Source organism: Penicillium mononematosum, assembly GCF_028829835.1.
Source record: "Penicillium mononematosum strain IBT 11891 chromosome Unknown utg000003l:1.0-8172316.0:1.0-8177699.0, whole genome shotgun sequence".
Classification (NCBI taxonomy): Eukaryota; Fungi; Ascomycota; class Eurotiomycetes; order Eurotiales; family Aspergillaceae; genus Penicillium; species Penicillium mononematosum.
The window spans coordinates 2,936,512-2,954,127 of NW_026643273.1; the positions used below are offsets into that span (position 1 = coordinate 2,936,512).

General features: G+C 45.8%; 7 protein-coding genes across 7 annotated transcripts; 2 read left to right on the forward strand and 5 right to left on the reverse strand.

Moving 5' to 3' along the window:
- Window positions 1-466: 466 nt before the first annotated feature.
- On the reverse strand, window positions 467-871 carry N7519_006077 (uncharacterized protein; the record flags this gene model as incomplete). Its single annotated transcript, XM_057292853.1, has 1 exon — window positions 467-871. One exon carries the CDS (start codon window positions 869-871, stop codon window positions 467-469), a length of 405 nt encoding a protein of 134 aa, XP_057147664.1.
- A 927-nt stretch (window positions 872-1,798) lies between these two features.
- N7519_006078 (zinc-dependent alcohol dehydrogenase) lies at window positions 1,799-3,068 on the reverse strand (the record flags this gene model as incomplete). Its single annotated transcript, XM_057292854.1, has 4 exons — window positions 1,799-2,571; window positions 2,634-2,790; window positions 2,843-2,891; window positions 2,944-3,068. 4 exons carry the CDS (start codon window positions 3,066-3,068, stop codon window positions 1,799-1,801), a joined length of 1,104 nt encoding a protein of 367 aa, XP_057147665.1.
- A 3,916-nt stretch (window positions 3,069-6,984) lies between these two features.
- On the forward strand, window positions 6,985-7,737 carry N7519_006079 (uncharacterized protein; the record flags this gene model as incomplete). The annotated part of the gene is made up of 1 exon (XM_057292855.1): window positions 6,985-7,737. The coding sequence occupies one exon, from the start codon at window positions 6,985-6,987 to the stop codon at window positions 7,735-7,737; it is 753 nt and encodes a 250-aa protein (XP_057147666.1).
- A 432-nt stretch (window positions 7,738-8,169) lies between these two features.
- Window positions 8,170-9,001, reverse strand: N7519_006080 (uncharacterized protein; the record flags this gene model as incomplete). The annotated part of the gene is made up of 5 exons (XM_057292856.1): window positions 8,170-8,373; window positions 8,402-8,529; window positions 8,606-8,719; window positions 8,761-8,822; window positions 8,958-9,001. 5 exons carry the CDS (start codon window positions 8,999-9,001, stop codon window positions 8,170-8,172), a joined length of 552 nt encoding a protein of 183 aa, XP_057147667.1.
- Window positions 9,002-10,919: 1,918 nt separating this feature from the next.
- N7519_006081 (uncharacterized protein) lies at window positions 10,920-11,657 on the reverse strand (the record flags this gene model as incomplete). The annotated part of the gene is made up of 1 exon (XM_057292857.1): window positions 10,920-11,657. The coding sequence occupies one exon, from the start codon at window positions 11,655-11,657 to the stop codon at window positions 10,920-10,922; it is 738 nt and encodes a 245-aa protein (XP_057147668.1).
- Window positions 11,658-12,790: 1,133 nt separating this feature from the next.
- Window positions 12,791-15,027, forward strand: N7519_006082 (ankyrin repeat domain-containing protein; the record flags this gene model as incomplete). The annotated part of the gene is made up of 2 exons (XM_057292858.1): window positions 12,791-12,973; window positions 13,027-15,027. The coding sequence occupies 2 exons, from the start codon at window positions 12,791-12,793 to the stop codon at window positions 15,025-15,027; spliced, it is 2,184 nt and encodes a 727-aa protein (XP_057147669.1).
- Window positions 15,028-15,877: 850 nt separating this feature from the next.
- N7519_006083 (ATM family serine/threonine-protein kinase) lies at window positions 15,878-17,528 on the reverse strand (the record flags this gene model as incomplete). The annotated part of the gene is made up of 3 exons (XM_057292859.1): window positions 15,878-15,897; window positions 15,962-16,937; window positions 16,998-17,528. The coding sequence occupies 3 exons, from the start codon at window positions 17,526-17,528 to the stop codon at window positions 15,878-15,880; spliced, it is 1,527 nt and encodes a 508-aa protein (XP_057147670.1).
- Between the last annotated feature and the right edge of the window lie 88 nt (window positions 17,529-17,616).

The window sequence follows — 17,616 nt, forward strand, 5'->3', positions numbered from 1 at the left end:
ACAGCTTTTTGCACGTAGCTTTTGCTACCATTGCTTGACGATACCATTAGATCATTAATGGTCTATGTTTTGAAGTAGAAAACAAAAAAAAAATTGATAACAAGTCTTCAATTAGTCAACTGTTCTTTTCCTGGAATCAACTTCTCTCTCCTGTGTGTCTTCAGTCACATTCTTCACTACTTAGTCCGAGATAGACCAGCACCATTCTCAACGGGGTTTTGCCCACGGCGCACCGGGACCGAGTTAGTCTCGAAATGTGGTAGGTTAAGGAAAACAAAAGGGACCTTTCACCGATCGATCAAGGGATTTTGTCCTACTTTTCAATATCTGCAGCTAATCATAAATATTGTTCAATCGTGAACAGCAATATCTTCGTACATTTCTCTTCCATACATCTACCGAATCCAATACTTTAGAACCTAGAAAGCATCCAAAGAGGAACAACCTCATCCTAGCTTATCCCATTCTACCCCAAATTATCCTCAATATGAACAACCTTCAATTCACTCGCATCAACATCCCGATTGCCCCTCCCAATCAACCCCGCAACCATATCCGGCGCGCCCTCCTCCACCGCCTCAGCCGGAACATAATTAAGCACATCATTATGATGCCCCGTAACCACATACCCGTCCGGATCGCCCTCAAGGTTAATGACATTGAAATCGCCAGCCGAGGAACCCGCGCGGACGGGGCCCCATTCTTTCAGAATGTCCGTTGCCTGCGTTGCGAGGTCGTCGGATGTCGGGTTCATGAGGATCACGCAGGTGCCGTGCTCGAAGAGGACCCAGCTCTTTTTGCTGCCGCCGATGAGGATGGAGCGCCAGGTGTCTGGGGTGGAGATTTGAGAGGACGGTTGAGGTTCGGCCATTGGGATTTTTGTTCTCAAATTGGCTTAGGATAATGTATTATAGTATGCAATGTAAGAACCAGGTGTTTCTCCTTGAGCTCCCTAGGTAGGATCTTGCATCCAGTGTAGATTCTAGACGTGGTCAATCCGTTGGACTTGGTTTTGGAAGTGATGCATGTTGACAAATGGAATGAGGCCAGAGATCTGCAGTCAGCTGATTTTATTGTATATTTCAACCATGTACGGAATACTCCGTATGTACCGAGGTCATTTAAAAGTAGTATCTCCTTTTCGTATTCTTCTTTAGTTGCTTTTTCTCATGTAACTTTCATCTATTCGATATTTTACTATAATATAATATAATATGCTATATCTATTTATACTCTAGTGGAAAATCACATATTTATAACTATAGATGGCTAAGGTAATAACTTTCGTCTTGATCTGATAAACTGGCCAATCATCTGATACCATTTTCTCTCTTTTTAAAGGCCGGTCGGGGGGTCGGCCCTAGCTGCTTGTACTAGTGTATATAGAATGTTACCGTCTTGTCATTGTTGTCCATGGTCTATGCTTATAATGCACATCTTGTCGCAAAGTACACAACAGCTGGCCGGCTGGCCCAATGGCAAGGCGCTTGACTACGAATCAAGAGATTGCAGGTTCGATCCCTGCGTCGGTCACTTTTTTTGGTGAATTTTTATAGTTCCTCCAACGGAGAATGTCTTTGCAGCTTGGTCGGATGGAAATTGTCCTCGATGTTTTTAGTGAGATATAATCCATTGAATTGGTGTGAAACGGCAAGAATACCAGATGTGGCAATTACCCGCATGAAATATATATCCATCCTATCCTACCCAAACATGTCTCTAACCACCTATTTTTACTAGAAGATGAACGGAAAGTCAATGCAAAAAGACCAAATTAGATTCAATACATCTCCAGCATTCATTCAGAAAGATCCAACACAACCCGACCCTGCAGCTTCCCCTCCTCAATCTCCTTGAACACATCAGTCAAAGCATCCATCTTCTCCATCCGATAATGAACCTTAATGACACCCCTGGCAGCAAACTCCATAGTCTCAATAGCCTCCCTCCGACTCCCAACTGCCGACCCCGTAATAGTCCACTGCTTGCCAATCATCGCAGACGGGAACGCCGTCGCAATAGCCTGGGGATCATTTTCCGGAAGGCCCACGCAGACCAGCGTACCATTGAAACGCAGCAACGGCAGCGCCTGCGCATACGCCGCATTCGCAGACGCACAGACAATAGCCGCGTGCGCGCCCAGCCCATCCGCCAGCGAATGAACATGCTTCGTCAGTGCGTCGCCCTTATCGTCCCTCGGGAACTGCGTGATATCCACGAAATGCTCTGCCCCAGATTCCTTGACTAACTCCTCTTTACTGCCGTGGTCGAGGCCGATTACCCGCAGGCCCATTCCCCGGCTTGCAAGCTGCACTGCGAGGTGGCCCAGCCCGCCGCCGGCACCGGAGATTACCACCCATTGTCCCGGCCGCGCGTTGCTGCGTTTTAGTGCGGAGTATACGGTTACGCCGGCGCAGAGGAGTGGTGCTGCTTCGGCGGAGTCGAGACCGTCTGGGATGGGGGTTACATAGTTTGCGGGTCCGAGTGTATATTGCTGGAATGTTCCTGGTGTGTAGTAGCCGGAGATTTTCTGGTTGAAGCATAGTCCGTCGGCGCTGGCTTGGCAGGGTTCTGGACAGGATGTGTTAATTCGAGGTGTCTGGGTTGTTGAGGCGGGGACATGGTATACGCACGGCAGTGTCCGCATGCGCTGGAAACCCATTTGACGCCGACTCGATCGCCGATCTTCAGGTTCGACGATTCGGTGCCTGCACCGAGCTTGACTACCTTACCGACACCTTCGTGGCCACCAACTTGGCCTGGCTGAGTTGGGTGTGGGAACATCTTCCACTGAGGGTGTTTGTTAGTGCCTGAGATATAGAGAGAATGGGATACGGCGTACGCTGTTGGCCATGATACTGAAGTCCGAGTGGCACACACCCGAGTGCGTTCTATCATTGTGAGTACTACCCTATGTAGTGTCGAAACCTCCATAAGACGTACAAATTAATCAGAACCTCGCCCGTACCAGGCTCTGGGACATCTAATTCCACAACCTTTGTCGAAACAGTCCCAGGCTGGTCGTAAATGACGGCCTTCTGCTTGGCGGGGATTTCAAGAGCGGCCATGATAACTGATTGCTGGTGATATATTGAAATGAGGTAAAATATTAAACTATAATCAATTCCAATTGGATTTTCAGCGTTGGAGAGATGTATGAGCAAATGCTTAGTCGAATTCTGAAATGGGTCTTAAGTAGATTAACCCATATTTGCGCCAAGTAGTAAAAGAGGAGAACTTGATCAATTGTGGAGAGGGTCTTGTGGTCGAATTGAGGGGTTTGGGACTTTCGGATCGACAGGTCGTTGGCACATTGGCTAATGCAGCTTTTGTACCCGGAGGCACACTGTGCATGCCTCGGAAGCTGGCCTATTCAGTCATAGTCATGCATTATAGTAACGTGTTCCTTCGTGGATGAATTGAGGGGTCAAATGCGGAGTCGTGGAAGGACCTCGGTTCCACTGGCCTGCATACGTCTATTTTTATCTTCATCGCTGGAATAAATAGCAGTAGAGTAGTATATCCAGAGAAAAAGCAGGAGATGGAAGATTGAGAAGGGTTATATACATTGAACCCCCAAGGTCCTCTGGATGATCACATACATTTAATAACATACATACTTCGCCTTTCCGATTTAGGACTCAAGCCTTGCCGCTTTATTAGGCTGGGGTGATATGAATTATATTTACATTGTCTCATTCACAGCTTAATACTTTGTTATCGCAACAGAGCTCAAGTGCCACAAAACTCACGCATACGATGCTCAGCCTTTTGGAACAGTCGTCTTCTATACTCACTATAGCCTATATATCTTCGACTAGGCCGATCTAAGCATACCACGCAAAAACGTAGCTGTCGGCATCAGTTCCTGTTTCATCTTGTAATCAATTTGCTATTTTGCAAATTGAGGATACAAAAACCATGCGGCTCAAATTCTATCAAGTCCTTGAAATCATCCATCATGATGGTGACATCACCTGTGAGCGATACGTTTCCGCTGGCCAATGTGACCCCTTGAGGAATGGGCCACATAGCGAGGTAAAGCGGAGGCAGTTGTTGAATATCCTCTGCATCGAAAGGGGCACAAGCTACATGTGTGTTCGCATTACTAGGCACTGAAACTTAATCGTGATAGAAGCAGGCTAGTGGCCTAAATTACTACTTGGCCATTCATCGCGAAAAAGGAGAGCGTGCGGGGTTATTAGTGCCATTTGTGTTAGGGGTGTGTATGGTATTTAAGCTAGTAGCATTGGTAGATGCTTTTATATATATGATCATAGTAATGCACCAGCCGGGCCGATAGAGGCTATCAACTATGCACAAGATCAGCGCTTGGTATACAGTTTGTTTCTATGCAAAATATATAAAACACATCAACTATATAAATCAACTCGCTTCGAGGCTATCGCTTCCTGCTACCCTAGAACATCGGAAGGGCGCTTCGATTGTAAATATAAATCGAGTCATGTTTCCATGTCTCCACGTTACTATAGCGAACAAGGGATTATGAGGCGGGGGAAGCAAGTCGATAAAAATGGTGAAGAAGGATTTTGTTATCAAATGTTATACTACTTTTTTTTTTGTCTATCTGTATGTCGAATCCAACTGCGGAGACCATATGTGGGCACCAGCTTCTTGATACCGACTACCAAAATAGGTTGAGTCTCCAACAGAGGATTGAGCAGCCATTTTTAAAGCTAAAGAAAGAACAACGTCCAAATTTCCAGCATAGTTAACTCAGAGTTAACAAATAAACAAATAGCCTAAAAAAAACATACAACAGTGAGGATTCGCTGGTGGTCACCCACCCAACTACTAACTCACCGGCGTGTGGCTTGAGTACGGCTGAGCGGACGGGAAGCCCTATTTTCCACACCCTATGGTCGTATGTACTTAGCTAGTCTATAATAGGCCATATATAGCATAAGCTATGCTACCGAGGGTAAAAAAGAATGCGCCATACTAATGGAGACGCGATACAGATGGAGAAAACACTGTGTGGATTGACTGTCTCGCACGGGGAGAGAAGGAAGAGAAGGAAAGGAGAGAGAGAGCGATCAAACTAGTGGGTTCCATCACATAGTGATGCCTCAGGCATCCAACACATACGGAGTAGATAGGGTGAGAAATGGGTGAGAATCACCCAAATCGCGCGACAACAACTTTAAACCACCTCAGTTAAACAACAAACTTTATTGGGAGATCAGTTGCATTGTCTTGTCGCGGAGTTGACAAGTTGCGCGAGCCTTAATACCACCACGGATGTGGACGCAGAACCACTATAGAAGATTATCAGTCGGCTATTCTTTTGGGCGAAGGTGATTATGCCGAAAGTCACTCCTTGGTCGCCATTTTGTGACATCGAGCCTTGGAGTCGGTAATGGTTGGGTATATGATATGGGAGGATGCAGAATATGCAATGCACGATGTATAATACAGTGCTTTATTTATGACTGGATAACTAATCATTACGACAACCTGATGCGTTCTTTAGCTCAACATGAAATCTGCCAGTAATCAGTTGTATTAAGATAGCTACAAATCATCAATACGCGCTATTTCTAGATAGTTGCAGAGTGGGTATAGTGTGCCGATGCCTCATCTCCTGCTTAACCAACTGCATCTAAAGCTATACTTCCCTCGATCGACTTAATGGAGTTGCCTTCTTTCGTCACCATGTATCATGCAAGTGTCTTTGTGTTTTAAAGACTACCTCTAAGGAGGAGAGAAAGCAAAGGAAGAATCATGATATATTCCATCCTAACAAACAAGCATCTATAGGGATGGTCCTACACTTTGATCCAAGAATTCGAGGAAATCAGGTTAAAATGATCTACCCGGATCTTATTGGTTACGGGTTTATTGTAAGCCACAGCTTTCAGCGATCTGGAGGATCAAAAGTAGATTAAGTTACATTTGGGTGTGCTCTGTCCCACGGGAGTTATGTACCTGGGTGCGGGTCTACCCGCTTTTCGTCGCCAAGGTTCGGAACCAGCCTCAAGAGTATCAACGTTACGAGAAATGGAAAAAGCATCGATGGATAACATTGAATCATACAGTTGGGCTACCCATCCAAGTTGAAATTGAGACACAATATATGAACCACCGCGTACATATATGACGGGAAGAGGTCTGTTTAATCCAATTGCCACCTCTTCTACTGAACGGTTAGACTAAAGAGCGAATGGACTAAGTACATTACGTCGAAGAAGCAGAGTCTGATATTAGTGACGATTGCAGATATAAACATTTTAGGTCGGAAGATACGTAGGTGTAAGATTGCGCAAGACAAGGTTGTATTAGAATTCCGATATATTTCCCTGCACCTTTGCCACTATCTCAACTGTAAAGCTTAAGGCTAAGTCTACGGAGTATCAAAAGACAGACCCTTTGCTATAATAGTCGGGTATAGTCATGATAAATGTGTGGTAAACTTACTGTAGAACATTACGCGTTGCGGGCCCACTTAAATCGGTCAGTCCACGCGTTACACTTGTGCCCAGGGGTCGTAACCATGAGATTTCGTGATATATATTACTGCAATGGTGAGATATACGTTATTATTAACGGAGGAAAAACTTGGTCTGTGTGAGCGAGGGCTAAAATAGCCAATATTGGGATCCCTAAGCGAGTTTCATATTGCTTCAGATTTACGGTCCATTCTGACTAGATTTCTCCCCCGGATTGAAAAGTTGGTTGAACACGCCGTGCTTGATTTTCTGTGGGTGAGACAATCCCGATCTCCTCTCATCCTCATTTGTCACGTTTCAGCCACCTTGCCATCACGTTAACGACACTAGTTATCGGGAATCGGTTTACGGAGTAAAAATCTAATATTCATTCAAAGTCTTTTCAATTACAACACCCCCACTGTTGAACTGCGACTTACCCGCTGTTAGCAGCCTCTCAAATTAGAAGTGCCCCTGATCCCTCGCCATAATTCTATCTGAATCTATTCAGCGCCCTGGGCGCCAGGCTTCGGCCATGTTCACTTCTCCAAACGCTAACGGGACAAATGGGAGCATCGGAAGCCCAGGCGCGTCCCGCGACCGCAACTGGTATCAAGTCTCAGTCGACCAAGCTACGGGTCTACCCGACATTGATCCGGTCGTGTTGCCCAAGCTCTCGCCTCGGCTCGAAGATGCAGAGGATTTCGATGATTGGTACGACGAAGTGGTGAACATCTTAACAGACCACAACCTGCACCTCTTGATCGACGCAAATTTGCCCCGCCCGTCGCGCGGTGATCCTGCTAGACAGCAATGGCACGAGCTTTCGTGCCAAGTCGCCAGGTGGCTCGAATTGAGCGTAAGCAACGAGTTCTATCTTGAGATTCGCGCCTACGGCAACGATGTGTATTTGGCGGACGCCTTTATGGCGAATACCAAAAAGCACTTCAGCGGTAAGCATCATAGGTCTCTGAAACCTGCCATGATGAGATTTCTCAATACCCGGCGAGCCGAGTTCGATAACACCAGTGACTTTATTGCTACATTAGAGGATAACTTCTCTGTCGCCAATGCTCGGGGGGCCATGTTTACGCCTTATCTTGCTCTCTGTATCATGCTTCGGGAATTATCCACTGTTTTGGCGCTTGAGGCTTTTATTGATCTTAAAGAAAAAGAGCTGTACGCCGTCAGTGATCCTCAGCTGAATATCACTGAAGCTCGCTTCCACGAAACTTGCAGTACTATCATCAATCATGTGAAGCGAGCAGGCATTGACTCGCTTTCTTAAAAGCTTCTATCATTATCTATGTTTAGCATAACGGTCATGTCCTTCGATGTCTTCCTCAGCAGCGTTCTGTCGGGATTTTAATGTTCATAATTTCTCATTTTGTGAAAACTCCGTGGATATCATGATTTTTTAGTTCAGGAGAATTCCATAACAGAAGATATTTCAGGACAAAAGCCAAAAATATTCATCCTCATCTCTGGTAAGAATTGTCAGCCCCTTCTCACCAGAAGACCTGCAATCCACGCCCTACCCTTGCGCGACATAAGTTGCGACGGTGAGAAGCTATAAAATCCCTATCGACTATATCGAAAACCAAGACAACAGCCATCTCGTTGCCATACTTGAAGATGATCAAGGTCTCCATCATTTGACTGTGCTTGACCTAGATCAGCACAGGCAGTGGGTAGATCAGACTCTAAACACTTCAAGGTTCTAAGGCAAATCAAGCTGACCGGTGTCCTTCCTAGTTTGTTTTGTCAGTCTAATAGCGACCACATTCCCATCTTTTATCATATTGTTCTGAGGCTGGAGATCAAAATGTGTAAACAAGATGCGGTGGGATTGTTGAAGCATTCCACTAGCGTTTGGAACATTATTATTTTGATGGACTTCGATGCGAGCCGTGTTAAAGTCCGACTTAGAATTGGATAGTCTTTGCGGTAACGATAAAAGAGTCCCCAGCTATGTGTAGTGTTTTACCACCAATAAAACGTATAAAGAAGTAGGTATCGCAAAGGCTTCCGGGATCGTCAATATCACGATTAATTGGACCATATGTATAGTATGCGAAAACTTAGGGCATCGGGAACCCATATATTATGCGCCACATGAATCATGCTTTTAGCCTTGATAATATTGATAAAAACACCAAAATTGACAGCGACTTCAGGTCCTATCTTTATAATGGTGACATCTTGGCAGAAAATCAAGTTGCTTTGGTTAGCAAAGTTGATCAACAGCGTCGGGATGCGGTAAGCAAACACTAGGTGCAGGGTAGTGCACATTTAACAGAGGCTCGGAAACCAGGAGCTGGGTATTGCTTGGCTTTGTAGGGGAAGCCATATCCTTGAATTTGAGAGAGTATTCTAAATACGGATGACAGAAATAGTATGATGATAACGATTAGATCTAGAACGGTAGGTATAAGTAGTACTAGGAATAAAGAGCTTCTTAAACTAACAAAGTCTGACTTTATTAGAAGTCTAGCCGTTAGGACTAACTTCGAGACGCTAATCCTCTGGGAGGCAGACAAATTATAATCCATTTTAATAAAGACCTACATTAAGAATTATATATAGAGGAAGTATCTATGTAGAAGATTAAGTACGAATTAATGGCATAGTACAACATTAGTTAATAAATTAATCTTGATCTGCGCTTATTGAGATTAAATTATCTCTCTTTCTCTTAAAAGGTTATATTACCTACAACATAGTGCTATATACGAAACCATCAGTATAGAGAGAGATATATACTTTATGTACATGTAAACCCCCAATCGCGCTAAATAAACGGCAACGACGGCATTTGTGATTTCTTCAGACATCTAAAGAGTTCTGAGTTCGGATTAGTCCTAATAAAAAATAACTGTGGAATTTAATCGAACAATAGCTGTATAATTATAATAATAATTAGAACAAATTAAAATATTTGTATATGAATAACGTATTCCACATATTCCACATGCGAGCGGCGCACACAAGCGAGCGGCGCAGTCCAAAGCACATAGTAAAAGCGATAAATTATAACATGCTATTTCAACAACAGCTATCTGTATGAACTTTTTCTTGTAGCCTAATGCTTTTTATATGATATCTAGCCACTTATTAGAGTTTAGGGGAATTTAATAAATTAGTGACTGAGATATATATATATTCTAGAGTTCAGCGATGTACTTTTCGATACCATAACATTGCAAGTTCTCGATTTATTCAAAATTGATATATGGTACTAAAAAGGCTTATCAATTGCTATCGGCAAGTAATGAAATCAAATAAAAGCGTTGGTTGTTGAAATAGCATGTTATAATTTATCGCTTTTACTATGTGCTTTGATGCGCCGCTCGCTTTTGTGCGCCGCTCGCATGTGGAATACGTTAGTTAACTAAGTGGTTTAGAAGCCTTGGTTTTCAGGTAGAAAGAACCTATAACGTATTTCACAAGCGAGCTGCGCATACAAGCGAGCTGCGCACCCCACCCAACCTACTAATTTCAAATGCATTTATCTCAACCAAAACGCCATTAAATTAAATTTAAAAAAAACATCATCTATCTGGACATGCATCTCTCCTATGACCCCGATTTTTACATAGCCCGCATGTTGGTAAAGCCCTAGTTCTTGGCTGTAAAGGTGGCGAAGGCCTTCTTCGTGGCGGGGGTATAGGTGCTTCTATTGCTTCCACCGGCTGCATAATTAATGTAGATGCTTCTTGAACTGAGAGGCCTTCTTCCGCCGGTATCTGCCTTCTAGATCTAGTACGCTTTTGCTTCTTCTTCTCATTTTCAGCGCGTAAATCGCTCACTTCTCTCTCTAGTAGTGCGGCGGATTGCATCGTGATCTGGCAGGCTTTCAAAACCTGGTTTATAGCGGAATTGAGCGGGCTCGGGGGGGCTTCTTGATCTTGTACGAAGCAATGCTTTGATTGACAAAGCTTGTTTTTGCAATTGCATATAGTTCGAGGGCGTTTTCGGATCCCAATCACTACCCCGGCTAGAAGGGGGGGGTAGGGGTAGCAAGCCGGATATTAAGCTTCGAAATCACTCTCTCCGGTGCAAAAGGGATTAAACCAGTAGATTGAAAGCTGTTTTTAACAGTCTCAGATTTAAAGGCTTCCATTCGTGCAGCAGGGTATGCTTCAAGAAAATCCAGTTTGTCAACATGATTCGATCCGCACCGCATTCGAAATTCAACCAGCCGGCTATAGGCTCGTTTTAACACCGCAAAACAGCCTACATCTAGAGGCTGTAAAAGGTGAGAGGAATGCGGAGGTATACAGATTGGTATAATCTTATTCTCTTCACAAATTTCATCAAATCTCGGGGTTAAATGACTTCTATGGCCGTCAAGTATCAAAAGCCGATACACCCCTTCGTACATAAAGAAGTAGTAGGAATAAAGAGCTTTTCAAGCCAACGAATCCCAATTTCATTAGTAGTCCAGCCGTTAGGACTAACTTCAAAACGCTAGTCAGAAGGAAGGCTATCGAACCAGGATTCAATAAAGACTTTGCCTTTAAAAATCACATATGGCGGAAGAGCCCAGCCAGCAGCATTCGTACACTCGATAACAGTCACCCATTCACGATTTCCAGGTTGTAAAAGTGCTCGCCGACCGTAATATTCACTTCTCATAATCACCCTTGTAGTCGCCGTTAATCCCATCGCAAAACCGGTCTCATCAAAGTTATAAACGTCGTCCGGGTCGATCCCGAATTGTAAGATGGTTTTTTGAACAAGATTAAACCACTCTGTAATAACCTTCGGGTCTTCGCATTTCGCACGCTCGTAGTTATACCGTTTCGAAAACCGAGAGGATAGAAGAGGATATCGTTTCACATAGTTCGTCACCCAATTTTCGCCGACCGAAAGAACCGGGGTAGTTCCGCGCTTTTCAAGAAGAAGATTCGCCATTTCTCGTACCATAGACGGCCGGGGAGCTGATCCTCGAGAATCCATAGAGAGAATCCATTTTTCAAGAGATTCCTCTTCAATTTCTGTCAGTTTATGTGAATTGGCGCGAGAATTCGCGCGAGAAGTGGTCCCATAAAGACGTGTCCGGAGGGTTGATTCGGGCACTTTGAAACGGCGCGCTGCTTCGCGAATAGCGCTGATTTCTTTATTCTTAAAAGCCTGGATAGCTAATAAGATCCTACCCTCTCTCTCTATTGAATCTTTAGAGGATTGAGAGCGAATTGGTGGCATAGTGGGTGGTTGAATTAACTAAGTGCTAATTTACGGACGCGTTTTGGGTGGGGTGCGCAGCTCGCTTGTGTGCGTAGCTCGCTTGTGAAATACGTTAGTTAACTAGTTAACTACGAAATTGCTTTTATCCGATGGGCCGGTGTGACCCGCCATACATGTGAGCTCCATAATTATGGCTGGCTGAGAACACCGAACTTGATAATGCGATATACACTTGTGAAACAAACCAATTCAAAATGCGTCTGCGAAACGTTATGTCTTAAGATGTGCGACGAAACTATACCGAAGAATCCAATTCCGATTCGAGATAATCTCCTCTGTAGGGGCGGGACAAATAGGGGACAAAGAGGGGACAAATAGGGAACAATGGTGAGACATCTTAGTCGCTTGTTAAGGCTTCAAAAATCAAGGAACTCAATGGGAAGCTAAGCGGGGCGCAGGATAGCGCCAAACCAAAAATGTTTCGTGGGCGGGATATTGATATTGCTGCATAGGAGTGGAATGGGAGGATACGTTCAATTGTACCCGAAGGATGGCATTTATCCCACGTGTCTAGGGCAACTGTCAATATTTAAAGTTGGTTTGAATGCACCGTTCTTCCGATTTGTACATTTATGTGTTTCAACTGCAGCGATCACCTCCATGTAGTTACACATAAGTGACTATCTGGACCCACATTGCATTATAGCACTGGAGGCCAAGCGGAAGTCCCCTTTTCAATGTCCCTATGGAGGTATTTGATAACTTTATTCCCTGTTTTCTGATATTTGAACCATTTCAAACGTGTGGGCAAAGCTATACCAGAACAAACATTTGGGTGATTTCAGGCGGACCAAGATTGATAACAATGATCTAATTGAACCATGGGTCAGGCCTGCACTAATGGATAACAAACCCATGGTACCCCCCCACAGATCGAGATTAACAGTAATTACCGAGGTTTCAAGGTTCCTTCGAAGGTTCGACCGAGCGTTAGAAGACAAATTTGGCCCCACAATATAGATGGAGGATTCAAATTTGGCCAGGCCAGACCAGATTGCCCCCCATGTTTATCTGGGTAATCTCCACTCATTTTTTGACTCCTTTATGTATCTCCTTCTCCTCTCTGTCTAGGTGAACCTCTCACTGCAATCATGCCGGCCAAGCCAGAGGAAACAATCTGCAGCATCTCGGCTCTTGCCACGCAATTAGGCAACCAGATCTCTGTGCACATGCTGAATTACATCAGCACCACCAATGACCTTCCCGACGGATTTCGCGAACTTTCCCATACCTTCCTCGACACCTGTCGCATGTTATGGGCCATTGAAGCTGGAGTGAACGAACTAGCCGGCGCCAATCGCGCCCTACCCATGTTATAATTGAAGAGGTGGAAAAGAAATTCGTCTCCACCTACCGGGACTTCCAACAACTTGACAAGATCATTTTGAAGCTTATTCAGTATGAACATCGCGGGACACTGGGAAAGCTTCAGCGAGGATGGAATCGGCCGGGCCATGAGCTCAGCCGCATTCATGAGTCGCTGAAGAAGACCACCGAAACTCTCCAAATCAGTGGTATGGCCTTTCACTGGTCGCTTGGAGACGCCCACCCGGAAGAGTCCGTGGGCATCGGATACGCTGGCCTAGCGGCCGCGCTCGATCGCGTATCCCAAGGCCGCTCTGTGATGGGAATAAACAAGGCCAACTATACCGAACCTGAGCGATCCTCATCGAGTAAGCATCAGTCGCCTGATTCGACGCCATCTGTGCCCCCGAAGGAATCATTTACTGCATCCCGACTCAACCAAGGCATTCGCCAAGAAGCCGAAATCCTGACGGATGACATGTCCTCGGTTCTGTCCTTGAACGGTTTCCTGAACCCCCAGTCTCGTGAGGCTGTGAAAACCCCGTATCTTGATCACCGGGAACTGCCGCACCGGCTGGCCCTACCAAACTCAGCAGCTTCTGCTGAGGAGATCAGCCTCGGCTATTCGAGTCAAGATGCCGCCAGCGCCAATCTAACGGAGACTCTGCTGGCGCACGGCGTCAATGTGAAAGAGGAGACGCGCGATGGTGCAACGTTACTCATCGAAGCCATTCACAAACGCGCACCGGTGCAAGCTATCGAAACCTTGCTCAATTCCGGTTCCGACCCCAATCGCAAAGATGACCACGGCAAGACCGCACTATGCGAAGCTGTACAAAGTGATCAGCCATCTATTGTGACACTCTTATTAAACAAAGACGCGAATCCAAACCTGCCAGGACCCGAGCATGTCCTCTGGTCCGCTGTTCACCGCCCAGGCTGCTTGCGCATCCTGCTCGCGCGGGGTGCCGATGTGAAAAAGACCCCTGGTCTTATGGAGCAAGCGACAGGTGTCAACAATATCGATGCCGTGCGCGTCCTGCTGCAGGCGGGCATGGACCCCAATTCCAAGAAAGACGGAATATACACACCACTCTGCTCCGCCATTCGCGATGACCGCTCCGATATCCTCACCTTGCTTCTCCATCACGGTGCTGATCCTAATGTGATGGCATCTGAATACCCAGCCTGGAAGTGTATCACCCATAAACGTCTTCATTTCCTCCCAGACTTGGTGGCAGCCGGTGCAGATCTCCGCAAACCACCAGGTATTGTCGAGTGCGCCGTCCAGGAAAACTATATGGAGGCTCTGCATTGGCTCGTGCGCCAAGGAAATGCCAATCCAAACGACCGTACTGAGCAGGGCCACACAGCCGTGACAACTGCCATCCGGAAGAACCGGCCAGAAATGCTAGAATGGTTATTGGCAAATGGTGCCGATCCCAACATACGCGGTAAGGACTGGCCAATATACATGGCGGCTCAATCGCCGAGCATGCTACGACTTATTTTGCCCGGTATAACCGATCTTTCCGCACACAAGGGTGTCATGGAGAAAGCAGTCCAGGCAAACCAACTAGAAAACGTCAAACTACTCATCGCAGCCGGCGCCAGTGTAGAGTGGAAAAACGGCGGCGTGTTCTCACCACTGACCACAGCCCTGCGCGAGTGCCACTGGGTTATTGTGCGCTATCTTCTGGACGAGGCTGGTGCCGACCCCAATGCCCCTGGTGAGCATTTGCCACTCGTCAAGGCGATCCGGAGATGTGACGATGGTAACTTTGCCATGATTGAGTTGCTCCTCGAAAGGGGCGCCGATCCCAATAAATGCTACCGTAACTGGAACGCGATCATGCAGGCCATCGAGGACCGCGATATTCGGTTGTTGCAGCTTTTGATTGAGAAGGGCGGTCAGGTTGATCTTACTCTGAAAGATGAGACTGGTACGACGGTTTTGGATATGGCGAACTCTTCTGGCTGGCAGGAAGGAACTAAGCTTCTTTTGAAGAATGCACGCCAGTGATAATTTGTTTTTATTTAATATCCCTCTTTTGTATAGCCTTAAGTAATTTTTCCCTATAATCCCAAGACTTTATCACCATTCATATTCGCGGTACATATGTAGTCAGATTGGTCCGTAATCAGCTGGTACCTTGGTGCTCGAAATTCTGAGTGAGAAGGATAATTTGAAGTTTAAGACCAGGAAACTATGTCTGTTTTATTTGAAATCTACTGTGAAACTTTCCTTTTGCTGTCTTTGGCCTACTGCAGTATTGCCTTCGCAGTTTCAACATAGCTCAGTGACAGGGTTGAGCTTATCAGCGTGGTCCGAATAACCGTAGCGTATGTCACGTATTTCAGCAAAACATGGGAGTGATCAAAGTATATACGGAATAAGAATGAGGTGTTTATCAACCTGTCACTATTTAACATCGCTTAACATCCAGGAAAAAGGCACATATTGTTCACTGCCAAAATAAAGAGCTAACTCATTGTAAAAAGAAACCCGAGACCAATAACAAACACTAGTCAGTATACTGACGATGAAGGAGTTAGAACCATTATCTGGTTGGTTCCACTCCAATTGTTTCTCCGTGATAAAAAATGTCATTTCGTTTCTTGATTGTTGATGACAACGCCGGGACACCTTTTGGCAAAATGGGTCCTACCAAGGCCTATTTATGTACACAAAATAGCCTAAAGGGGTAATTTATGCATTACTTTTGCATAATCTGTCAGTTCTCTTACCTAGGTGGGTAGCTATCTAAGGCGGGGTGCTTTGGAATATGTAACAATCCCTGAATGAAATGCTTATTTACATTGTCTCGCTTAATAGTTTGTTATCGCAACAGAGCTCACAAGTGCCACAAAACTCACGCATACGATGCCCAGCCTATTGAAGAGTTAGCAAAGCGGTCGATGATCAAACCGGAGGAAAGGAAAGAGAGAATACATACCGCAATACAACATAGCAAGGTTCTTCTCATCACTCGCCTGCTGAACCAATTCATTGACAGTAGCCGTGACACTGAGTGTTTTGCTCAGTTTCTTCGCCACCACAGTTAACGCCCGGTCAGCTTCACTAGGTTCATTCTCGTTCTCACTCTTCGAGACGAGAGCGTCAGCGGCTCCAGGAAGAGCTGGAGGCCCATCGCTGGCTTGATTGTCCTGCATCTGCATCTTCTTAACCCGAAGCGGGGAGACCGTCCAGCTGTACAACGGGTCGTAACGTAATACATCAAGGATGGTCATAATGCTGTACGATTCTTGGCGGAGTGCTTCAAGGGTGAATTCACAACAACGCCGGAAAACACCTTCAGTCTTGGTGATGCCGAATCCATCGACTAGATCGCGGGTCAACCGGAACGGCACTACCTCAGGAACAGGTAGCACACGACCTTGCTCGAACGCTACACCCAGATCAATGTGGACCACTTCCCCGGTCTTCTCATCTAGCAGGATATTGTGTCCGTGCCGATCGCCGAGGCCGAGCACATGACCGAGGATAGAGATTGCAGCGGTACTTCGTGTGTAGGCTAGCCGCTTGCTAAACCAGTCGTCTGGGTTGTTAAATTTCTCCATGAAGAAATACTTCATGACTGGGTGGAAATGCTCGGTCACCTGTCGGTACGTTCTGACGCGCTGTTCAAATGATTTGGTCTGCACATCGGCAATGTATTTCCGGCAAGAGTTGGGTTTCATGTCCTTCGGGAAGTATTTTTGATGTGCGGGCATCAGGTAGTCGTGCAGAGGAATCGTGTTTGGCACGAACTCAATGATTCCAGCGCTTGGTGTCAATGGGAGAACCTTGTATGTCCGGATGCCTAAGTTCCGCTGGCGTGTGGGCTGGTGATCTTTCAGAAGACTGCTGACTTGCTCAAATACTTGCTCCATGATGGCATCTTGCCGCAGGTCATCATTTCCTCCCTTGTACTGTTGTTTGTTTGGTTAGCTAAAAACGTCGACAGGGCTTCCAATCAAGAACAAGCTTACCAATTGCTTGTAGCGCTCGCCATTGGATGCAACGGCGGTCACAATCTTTGGCGCGCTAACGCCGGAAGCAATCGTGAAATCAGGCTGGAACTTTGCGATTGTAGGAACCTGACTGTAGTCACAATCCGCACGGAGGCTGATTTTCATCGTCGGTGGTGGTAGTTTGTAAGTGATGGCATCTTGTCCAAGGCGCTGGCCAGTAGCCAAATTCTTCAGTGGAACTTTAGCACCACATTTGTATTTGCTGTCTGGTTTGTCGACTGCAAATCGAACGTAGCTGATGTTCACATTGTGTACAGCAATCCAAGTCTGACCGATGTGATTATCGTTCTTCAGACGATCCACGAGCTGATTTGCAGCACGGAAACGAGAGTGAGACGACTGATCTTTCCCTCCCTTGGACTTGCTGCTGGCGAAAATTTGGTACATGCCATGGAAAGGGTGCTCGACGCATATTCTGAATACCAATTTAGTGAGTAATTTCTGGAAGTCATCGGAGACATCGAGTAGGCGGGATGATAGCTGGTTCATTAATGGTGCAAGTTTCCGGCTGGGAACCTCGTTCAGATACCGAGCGACGGCTGAATTTGCAGTCTCACTGTCTGATTTGTCAAGCCAG